At 33.9% G+C, this 12,017-nt stretch overlaps 1 protein-coding gene across 1 annotated transcript; it reads left to right on the forward strand.

Annotated features, from left to right (window-relative positions):
• Positions 1–54: 54 nt before the first annotated feature.
• LOC100371512 (estradiol 17 beta-dehydrogenase 8-like) lies at positions 55–9,587 on the forward strand. Its single transcript, NM_001184886.1, is given in 7 exon segments — positions 55–106; positions 1,720–2,039; positions 2,457–2,552; positions 5,388–5,473; positions 7,206–7,290; positions 7,814–7,931; positions 8,603–9,587. Coding segments are annotated over 7 exon segments (768 nt in total). The 5' UTR covers positions 55–60; the 3' UTR covers positions 8,620–9,587.
• The last annotated feature ends 2,430 nt before the right edge of the window (positions 9,588–12,017 follow it).

Below are 12,017 nucleotides of genomic sequence, written 5' to 3' on the forward strand. Positions count from 1 at the left end.
TTCGATGCGTTCATTGGTCAAAGATATGACCTCTCAGGCAGGGTCGAAGTTCGAAGAAAGATGGCGGCGTCTCTGCAGCTCAACAAACTCTTTGCTGTTGTGACAGGTACGTTACGACCTCTTCACTTGTTGATTGTCATGCCATGCCTCTGTTCACCACACGACCTAACTGACTGTGTTTTACTGGCTGTCATATACTCAACCCAAATACGTATAGTTATTTTACTTTGCATTTCCAATGAAAAGTGAATATATTTACGCCACTGGACATACCGATTGTCGCCATACACTTCGGCCTCTTTACGGCGATCGTTGCGGAGACTCGGAGCGGAAATAAGGTCTAGCGACGAGAATGATGCGCTTACCAATTACCTCCCCCCCTCTCCCACACCCAGTCTTTATTTTTTCTGTGGTTTTAACTGCGCATATTTGTTTTCAAAAAAATCAACGCGCGACACACCTCATTTTTTAGGTTTGAACAAATCATTCCAATATATTCTTCCAATCACGATTCTTCTATCCTATCTCTCCGTGTACGAAAAAATCAACAAAAAACATTGAACATTGTCAACCAACTTTGAAAAGATTTCCCTTCAGAACGTGTGTCTGTTGCTGGGCTGTTCTAAATGCGTACAGACCACATAAATCACACCTTCCCGGGTATCCCAGTATCTAGGGATTGTTTCTGTATAAGTATTTGTCTCCCAATATAGAGATAATCTCCATTTTATAGAAAAGTGCCTTGTTGCCTGATTTATGTCGTGACTCGCAGGCTTTTCGGAGCATCAAATTTGTCGAGATTAACCCAATAATGTACAATTTTCATTTAAACTATGCTTGCTGATGTGCTGAATACTGTTGATAATGTATGGAAGAAAATATGTTTAACACTTAGTGTGTAAATGCAGGTATAGTATTTCTAGTTATTTGGGAAAACAGATAAATGTCTGACTCCAATAATAGACAGATGCAGTGTACTCCTTATCCTGATGTTACACTCATCTGTACTGATGCATTTCTCTATTTTATCCTGCAAGGTTGTGTCACCACAGAGTCAGATGTTGTTACTGCAAATACCATTGACCGATAAGTTATTGTAAAGGAAATTTGAACAAAACAAAACTGTGTTGAATAGTCAAAACAATCACCAAATAGATGATGCGGAACTTGGATAATATTTGCCACAGCATGCTTTCTGGTAGTTTTTCAGTCTTTTCGTATTCAGATATTTAGGCTGGCTCTTCTGCAAGTCTGCATTTTAATCTGTGATCTCAGACTCCACTTCACATCATCATCATCATCATCATCATCATCTCAGCCTTTCACCCTTTCACGCCACTGCTGGCGGGTGGCCTCCACAACAGCTTCATTATTTTGTGGGGTTGAACCGTAACCTACCACGTTGGTTCAATGCGGTTTGGTGAGTTGCCTATTGCTCAATCGCTTGGACAACAGGGCTATGAGGCAGGTAGTACGAGATAGCACTTCACATAGACATGAACAGAAATTTAATACTGAAACTACCAACTTGAGCAGGAGAAGAAGTAATTTCTATATGTCAACTCTAGAGGGCTCACTAACATGTGGGAGATTAACCTAATATAAATGACACATTTTAAGTAAATTTAAAATAAAATTTAACTCCACAATTCATGAAAAATTCATAATTAGAAAATTATACATATTACACCCATTACATAATGGTGATATTGATTGCAGGTGGCGGAAGTGGTATCGGAAGAGCCGTATGTCATCGATTTGCAAAAGAAGGTGCCAGCGTTGCGGTGGTGGATATAAACAGTGACCATGCACAATCCACAGCAAATGATCTTGCCGTAACTCACGATGAATGCAAACATGCAGCATTTACTGCAGACGTGTCCTCAACATGGTCAGTTAAACAGCTCACTGAAAATCTTTTGAGGAGTTATAAAAACACACCCACCATATTAGTCCATTCGGCCGGCATCACAAAAGACAGTTTTATGGTGAAAATGGATGAAAAAAGTTTTGATGATGTCATTTCAGTCAATTTAAAGGTTAGTGATATCAGATTTATTTAATGAGGGTAGTATTATTTATATCTTCAGAATACAGTTTTGTCTACACATGTGTCGCTAAATCAACAAATCATGGAAACTCTTAACACTGAAAATTAAATGGTTCTCACATTAATTTTTTGTGTGAAAATTCATCTGAAAATGCACACATGGACTGTTATAAAGTGTGATGCGTTAGTGTAATTCTGTGTACATTTTAAGAAATGTTAATGCATTTATTTTTTGCTTGATTCCAATAATTGCTTCATTTTGGACATATCTTTTGAGCTAACACAAGTTTTAAATGCCTTATTGTACTAAGATCATTTTGCACTTGTTTGGAGTACCGGTATTCTAAAACCTACAAATGTTCACACTGAAATATACATTGCATTCTCAATTTTTGTTTTCATTTAGGGTACGTTTCTAGTTACGCAAGCCATTACCAAATTGATGATTGATAATAAAATAAAGCATGGATCAATTATAACTATGGCAAGCATATCTGGAAGGGTAAGTGACAATCTTTCTAGCTGAGTCTCTGAGTCAGATTTGAGGCTGATGACACACTAGCCCTATCTACCATGGCCAACTAGTAAAAATGCACTAGTCTTTATCTACAATAGGTAACTAGTAACAATTCACTAGTCTTTATCTACCATAGCTAACTAGTAAAATGCATCTACCATTAGCTGAACCATCGTATAAACAAATGTCATGACAGACAACAATGACTTTCAATGTCTAGAAGGTCACCTTAAACAAAACAATCAAATTAGCAAAAATACAAAACATTCAGAAACTCAAAACCAATTTTTGACTCCCGTGTGCGAAGCACAAAAAGGGAGTCTTTGCAGTTAGTGTGTCTGTATGTGTGTATGTGTGTGTGTGTGTGTGTGTGTGTGTGTGTCAGTCTGTTCCACTGATATCTCAAGAACCATACATCAGTTTTTGATGAAACTTGGTGCATAGATGCTCTGGGCCAATGCGCAGATTTGATTAGGTTTTGGTAAAAATCCATGCATATTAATTACCTAATTTGCATGATAATTAGCTGATTTTTAGCTGTTTCATGACTGTTCCGCTGATATCTAAAGAACCACTCATTGGATCTTGATGAAACTTGGCACACAGATGCTCCAAACTAATGCGCAGATTTGATTAGTTTTGGGTAAAAATCTGTGCAATATTAATTACCTAATTTGCATAATGATTAATCAATTTTCGGCTTTTCCACTGATATCTCAAGTACTAATCATCACATTTCAATAAAACTTGGTACATAGATGTCATAGGACACTGCACAAACCGGAAAGTTTAAGGTAATATCAGTAGATATTAATTACCTAATTAGCATAATTAATTAATTTTCAGCTTTTGATATTTCAAGTAGTAATTGTCACATTTCAATGAAACTTTGTACATAGATGTCATAGGACACTGCACAGACCTGAGAGTTTTTAGGGTAATATGAGTACATATTAATTACCTAATTTGCATAATTAATTAATTTTCAGCTTTTGATATTTCAAGTACTAATCATCACATTTCAATGACACTTGGTACATAGATGTCATAGGACACTGCACAGACCTGATAGTTTTTAGGGTAATACGAGTACATATTAATTACCTAATTAGCATAATTAATTATATTTCAGCTTTTGATATTTCAAGTAGTAATCATCACATTTCAATGAAATTTGGTACATAGATGTCATAGGACACTGCACAGACCTGATAGTTTTTTGGGTAATGTCAGTATATATTAATTACCTAATTTGCATAATTAATTAATTTTCAGCTTTTGATATTTTAAAGTAGTAATCATCACATTTCAATGAAATTTGGTACATAGATGTCATAGGACACTGCACAGACCTGATAGTTTTTAAGGTAATATGAGTACATATTAATTAGCTAATTTGCATAATTAATTAATTTTCAGCTTTTGATATTTAAAGTAGTAATCATCACATTTCAATGACACTTGGTACATAGATGTCATAGGACACTGCACAGACCTGACAGTTTTTTGGGTAATATCAGTATATATTAATTAGCTAATTTGCATAATTAATTAATTTTCAGCTTTTGATATATCAAGTAGTAATCATCACATTTCAATGAAATTTGGTACATAGATGTCATAGGACACTGCACAGACCTGATAGTTTTTAAGGTAATATGAGTACATATTAATTACCTAATTTGCATAATTAATTAATTTTCAGCTTCTGATATTTCAAGTAGTAATCATCACATTTCAATGAAATTTGGTACATAGACATCATAGGACACTGCACAGACCTGATAGTTTTAGGCTAATATCAGTATATATTAATTAGCTAATTTGCATAATTAATTAATTTTCAGCTTTTGATATTTCAAGTAGTAATCATCACATTTCAATGACACTTGGTACATAGATGTCATTGGACACTGCACAAACCTGATAGTTTTTAGGGTAATATGAGTACATATTAATTATCTAATTTGCATAATTAATTAATTTTCAGCTTTTGATATATCAAGTAGTAATCATCATATTTCAATGAGACTTGCTACATAGATCTTCTAGGATTATGCAGAGACCTAATTAGTTTTAATTGGATATTAATTACCTAATTTGCATAATGTTCCACTGATATATAAACAACCACAAATTGGATTTTAATGAAACTTTTAAAGAGAACTATGCAGAAACCCAATTAGTTTTTGGTAAATATTTATGCTTATTAATCACCTAATTAACATAATCAATTAACACTGATATCTCAATTACTGATCATCACATTTGAATAAAATTTGGTACATAAATGCTCTAGGACAATAGACAGGCCTGATTAATTTTGGGTTAAAATTTGTTCATATTAATTCTCTAATTAGCATAATAATTCATAATTTTTTTGTTCTGTTCTGTTCATATTAGTTACCTGATGTACATAATTAGTTTTCAGCTTTTCTATCAATATCTCATGTACAGGTAATTTTGAATTAATTTTTAATGTGTCTTCAATACTCTCAGCACACAGGAGTTCTTTCTAAGCTTTTTTGATTGATATTTTAGTGAGTGAAAGGTTTCATAAAATTAGACTTTTTTATCAGACTTTCAAATATGCCATTGCAGGAAATAAAGGGAAATGGCAGTACATTCCTTTATCAAAAGTGTTTTAGCCATCTCCATGCTTAAATTGTCAAATCATGAATATTTCTATGAAGAAAAGATTTACAGTACAGTACATGTTTACAGTTCTTCACTGTACAGTATGTATCATTATGTCATCTGGTGAGTAAATATATTGTATGTCAATATTGGTATTTGTAATAACTTGTATTGTATTGATAGGTTGGAAACCTTGGTCAGTGTAACTATTCAGCATCTAAAGCTGGTGTGGAAGGGTTTACTAAAACTATAGCAAAGGAACTAGCAAGGTCAGTATTTACTCCTAGAAATATCTTCAACCCTGTATTTGGAAAAAGCATAGCCTTTTGTTATAGTGATTGATACAGTACGTACCGTATACACTATGTACCATATACACTATAGTAGCATCCTAATACGTCACCGACTGAAAACCTTCATGTGTAGCCGATATGAATGCTATATAACGGCATCAACAGACAAGGTATTAACTTCAGAACACTCAAGAGAAATAAGAAAAAAACAAATAATTATCACTCAATATCTATATTATCAGTGGTTCCCAAGATTTTTGAAAAGCACATTCAAATACCTAACAGCAGCACAGTCAGGTTGTTGACAACAATGTTCATGTGAGACTGCCCTCAGTAGGTTGGTGTCAATTTAGACATTACCCATACAGAAGAGCAACTTAGTAGCATCAATCTTATTAGACCTACCCCCGGTGTGTGAAGCTTTCGGTCTTGTAGACCACACACAGTTTTACTAAGGAAATTATCATTATATCAATATTATGTAAAAGCATATGTAGATAAATACCAATTTGTTAATTTCAAGTGTGTCCATTCTGAAAATAGACATGTGACTACTGGGGTATCTTTTATTATTTCTCATATTTATTAATGAACTGCCACTTGCAGTTCGTCACACATACCATTATTTATATGTATGCAGACAACTCCACTAAATTGTAAACTTACTGAAAATTTCTACATGATATCTGGGTGGTGTGAAAAAACAACAAAATGGTTAGCAACACTAACAAAAGTAAATCTGTATTGATTACAACCTCCCAAAAGTTGAGAAATTTATCTCCCTCTGAATGAGATCTCAATGTCACAATTGATGGGATACCACGTCTGAAAAGTTGCTTGGTGTTATTGTGGACACAAATCTTAGCTGGAAAGATCACATTAAGAAAGTTTGTGGTAATCTTGTACTACTTTGGTGTGTAAGGAGATATTTCCCAATCCCTATCCAGAATTACATATAACAACTGTTGCCGTGTCTGATTCTTTTTAGTTTGTTTTTTAGTTACCATTGCATGATCTTGATACATTCTTGTATAGCAACTCTAGTTCCCTAGTCACTTAATAATTTAGCATCTCCATACATAAGAGAAATGTTCACATATGCTAGAGATATGCATACAATTAATTAACACTGGATCTGCAGTGACCAACGATTTTAATATCAAAGCAGGAACAGGAGCATGCAAGGTAGTTATTAAAAAAAAACCTGCCCACTGTAGGAGCCTGTCTATGGAATAGTTTAGAACAAGAGATAAGGCAATCAGATAGTAATAATATATAATTTAAAGAAATGTTTTAGTGCATTTTAACTACCGGTACATTCAATTTGAGATTGTTTAGTTTGTTAGTCATTTTAATTACTTTCTCTAGTTGTGTATTATTCTTTTTTAAGGGCCATGGGAAAGATAAATGAAAACTTACTATGTTACCCTAGTTAAATAAAGTTTAATAATAAACAGAAATTTTGTAACAAAATAAATTTTTCAATACTTTTTCCAAAAAAAATGGTATCCAATTCGATATTTTGCACATTTGGTCTAAAATTGACAAATAAAATATTGAAATTTACAAAAAAAAATGTTCCAAATTCTTTCATTAGAAAGAACACTACATTGCCTGCTGACGCCATTTTTTCTAGTTTATTTGGGCAATCAAAGAAGGCTTTCAGCAAAAGATGTTGTAATGTCTGATATTTGTTTGCATTCTACAGACATGATATCAGGTGTAATACTGTTGTACCAGGATGGATTCAAACACCAATGACAGAAGCTGTGCCAGAAAAGGTCATGACAAAAGTAAGGAGATATCTTCTGTTTACTTTTTTCATGGGTACTTAGGGGTATATCTGTCTGTGAACTACTATAAAATACTCAATCTTCACTTGTAATTTATTTTCACTGAAGGGATGATTCAGTGAAAATAAAATCCAGTGAATATACCTTTGATCCTATATTTTACATTTAACTCGCCGAAATCAGTGAAAATAAACCTTTTACAAAAGTCTTTTCAGTGAAAAATAATTCTAGCTAAATTAAAGTATTTTGCAGTATGTTGCATTGCAACGCACTTAAATTTTTTTGGTTCCATATCAGTGACATGCTTTCTATATACTGCAATATTACAAAAATTGACAAAACTAATGCAAATATAACAAATTTACTTGAAGATTGTACGGGTAAACTGTGACACAACTTAAAACTACAAACATTGCTATGCTTATACACACTGCATGTACGTACTCCCCTCAACGGTGATGCAAGCTAAGTTGAAACAAATCAGTATTTCTATTTCTGCTGACTTTTTCCTGATTCCCCACAGCACTTAGGTATGGTACCCCTTGGCAGGCTTGGCCAACCAGAAGATGTCGCTGATGTGTGTCTATTTTTAGCCTCAGAAAAAAGTAGTTATATTACTGGAGCCAGTATTGAAGTGACAGGTATGGATAAAAACACTTTTAGGAATGGGGGTGATAGGTATGATGTGTAATTAGTCATTTAGTGAGAGACATGTAATGAGTTCAACCATTTAATCATAGGGGAGATTAAATTGGGGTATGTGTTAAAGGGAATGGAATGGATTGCACCACGTGCTCATGGGTAATTAACTCCACCTCTGTCCATTAAGTAAATGAATGCTTATTATGCTCGCTTACTCAAACTGTGATTGACAGGCATTTTGCATACATTAGCCGCCATTTTAAAATCAGGATTTTTACTTGTTTCGATCGAAAACAACAACATTTATACATCAAAAGCCCAACCAGATGAGTGTAATCACGCATGCCCCTATAGAAATGTATTTGGAATCACAGCTTGATCTCTAAACATAGTAAATGGCACAATTCCAGGAGCTCACACCATGTGAGTGGCTTGGTTCGGATTAGCATATTAATTGCGGTGGCCATCTTGCCCCTATTTATAGTATCTGTTCCCTTTTAAATATCTGCAATATACTTACATAGTGAAGAATTATAATTATATATTCCATTTCACAGTCAATTGGTTATTGGCTATTTTGCATACTACTTGTGTAAATACAATTACATGCAAAGAAACCGTTTAATTTCCACTCTTGTATCACAGTTAATTTTTACTTTTCCTTACACAGGTGGACTCTTCATGTGAATAATGTAATTGTGGGAATGTTGCCACAACAGTCTATGGGTCATCAACTGTGGTTGAATGTGATGATGTAATCGATAGCTCTACGTAGACTCCAGATATGAACACAGACTGGACTGTCTGCTGTAGCAATCCATGAATACTGTCACGGCATTTTCAGATTTCCACTAACAAAACATGCCAAGAATTGTGGTTGTCTTTGACTGCATGAAAATCGATGAAATTGCATGTAGCTTTTTATCCTGCATTATAAGGAAATATACAAACTGCAAACTTTGACAGTTTAGTTGCCAGTATTTCCTCTTTAAAAATTGTCAGAGCATATTATTATTATCAACAGCATACAAGTATAAAATTAATTGAAAGAAAGGTTATCAGATTGGTTACTTGGTGGGGAAGGAGAGGGAAGATTGATTGTTACTTTGGGAACCCTGGCTGATAAGATATTTATACAAAATCCATGCTTAGTAAGCATGGGGAATAGGGTTTGCAGGTTGTAATTTAGAGATAGAAATTGTATATATTGCCAGAATTGTAAGAACACTCCATTGCTAACTACTAAACATTAGCAATTTCAAATTCTAAGCTGTTGTACTGACTCTCATACTAAAAGTTTTGCAGTTCTTTTTATTATTCAAAAATGCCAAAATCCATTCACTCGACATTTTTTAATCAAATATTATCAACTGCTTGAAAAAGTTTGTTTTGGCAATTTAGAAAAAAAAAATATTAGTGTAATCTGCTTTCTTGTAATAGCTATTTTTTTTATTGAAATAATATGTACTGTTAAAATATTTGCAATAGATCACATGCAATGTTGTTTTGATGAATTTGGATTTCAAGTTGAACAATATATCAAAACTAACATTTTGCTGATTGAGTTTTACTTGGCTGCTATCTTTGATTTTGTATATTCTGCGCAAGATGGAATGAAATTAATCATACTCTTTAATAAAGAAAATGTTGATTTTATTTGTTGGCTGGTGGTCATTTGTTGTAAGGAAAATTCTTGATGAGAGTTGTGCTCATGATAAAAAACAGTACAACGGAGTACTGCGTCTCAAATGTATAATAATAATAATAATAAATATAGCTGCGTTGCAGCAATGTCGGGTTTCGAGCCCACTGACTTATTAGCAACGTTCCAAAATCAGCATCATTGACAATAATATATTAAAGGAAATTGCATGGCCTTCATACTAAACATGTTACATGTTCCTGTCTGTAACAGTGCTTAAGGTATTATAATCTCGCATATTTAATTATGTCCCATGACCATATATGGTCATCTGATGTTTTTGTCAGCTCTGTTGTGCAATAACTTCAATATTGCATTGGTTGCATGTTCCTATCTGTAACAGTGCTTGAGATATAACATTTATGCATATTTGATGAGGTCACATGACCATATGTGGTCATCACATTAGTTAGTCACATCTCTTGTTCCATAGATTCGATATTGCACAGGTTGCATGTTCCCGTCTGTAATAGTGATTGAGTTATTACATTTATGCTTATTTGATGAGGTCACATGACCATATATGGTCATCGGATATGTTAGTGATTTCTGTTATGCAATAGCTTCAATATTGCACTGGTTGCATGTTCCTATCTGTAACAGTGCTTGAGATATAACATTTATGCATATTTGATGAGGTCACATGACCATATATGGTCATCGGATGTGTTAGTCACTTCTGTTGTGCAATAGCTTCAATATTGCACTGGTTGCATGTTCCTATCTGTAACAGTGCTTGAGATATTGCAATTATGTCTATAAAATGAGGTCACGTGACCATATAAAAGAACAAAAAAATATGAAAAAACATTCTAAAATCTTCTTATAAAAAACGGCTTTTCGCCTGGACTTCCATATTTTGAAATTAAATACTATGTCATATGATCTTTCAAAGTTATTCAGGGTTAGTTGATTTGTCGAAAATTATGCAAATGAGATGCAAAACAAAATTTAAAAAAATTCTAAAAAAAAAAGTCACGTGAACGCTAAAGTTTTTTTGATGAAATTTGTAGCCCTTGTCGCACTGCTACTATCATAAAAAAATTGGAGCACTCAGACCCTCAGAAAGGTGCGCAATTCGGCATTGAAAATTTCGCCTTTAATCCAAGATGGCGGCCTGGTCATGTGACCTATGTGTCTGAACTTAGGATATGCACCAGATCTCATACAGCTTTACCATTGTGGCAAGTATGAAACTGATCGGTCCAACGGTGTTGACATAAAGCGTGACCAAAAATTTAGGCGGAAGAATAATAATAATAATAATAATAAATATAGCTGCGTTGCAGCAATGTCGGGTTTCGAGCCCACTGACTTATTAGCAGCGTTCCAAAATCAGCATCATTGACAATAATATATTATAGGAAATTGCATGGCCTTCATACTAAACATGTTGCATGTTCCTGTCTGTAACAGTGCTTAAGGTATTACAATCTTGCATATTTAATGATGTCCCATGACCATATATGGTCATCAGATGTTTTTGTCAGCTCTGTTGTGCAATAACTTCAATATTGCATTGGTTGCATTTTCCTATCTGTAACAGTGCTTGAGATATAACATTTATGCATATTTGATGAGGTCACATGACCATATGTGGTCATCACATTAGTTAGTCACATCTCTTGTTCCATAGATTCGATATTGCACAGGTTGCATGTTCCCGTCTGTAACAGTGCTTGAGTTATTACATTTATGCATATTTAATGATGTCACATGACCGTGTATGGGCATCAGATGTGTTAGTCACATATCTTGTCTCATAGCTTCGATATTGCACAGGTTGTGTGTTTCTATCTGTTACTGTGTTTCAAATATAACATTTATGCATATTTGATGAGGTCACATGACCATATATGGTCATCACATTAGTTAGTCACATCTCTTGTCCCATAGCTTCGATATTGCACAGGTTGCATGTTCCCGTCTGTAACAGTGCTTGAGTTATTACATTTATGTATATTTGATGAAGTCACATGACCATATATGGTCATGACATTAGTTAGTCACATCTCGTGTCTTGTAGCTTCGATATTGCACAGGTTGCATGTCCCTATCTGTAACAGTGCTTGATATATTACATTCATGCATATTTAATGAGATCACATGACCATATATGGTCATCTTGTTTGTTAGTAGAATTTCATGTACCATCACTTCAAAATTGCACTGGTTGCATGTTCCTATCTGTAACAGTGCTTGAGATATTGCAATTATGTCTATAAAATGAGGTCACGTGACCATATAAAAGAACAAAAAAATATGAAAAAACATTCTAAAATCTTCTTATAAAAAACGGCTTATCGCCTGGACTCGATATTTTGGAATTAAATACTATGTCATATGATCTTTCAAAGTTATTCAGGGTTAGTTGATTTGTCGA

Source organism: Saccoglossus kowalevskii, chromosome 17 (assembly GCF_978046115.1).
Source record: "Saccoglossus kowalevskii chromosome 17, keSacKowa6.1, whole genome shotgun sequence".
Lineage (NCBI taxonomy): Eukaryota > Metazoa > Hemichordata > Enteropneusta > Harrimaniidae > Saccoglossus > Saccoglossus kowalevskii.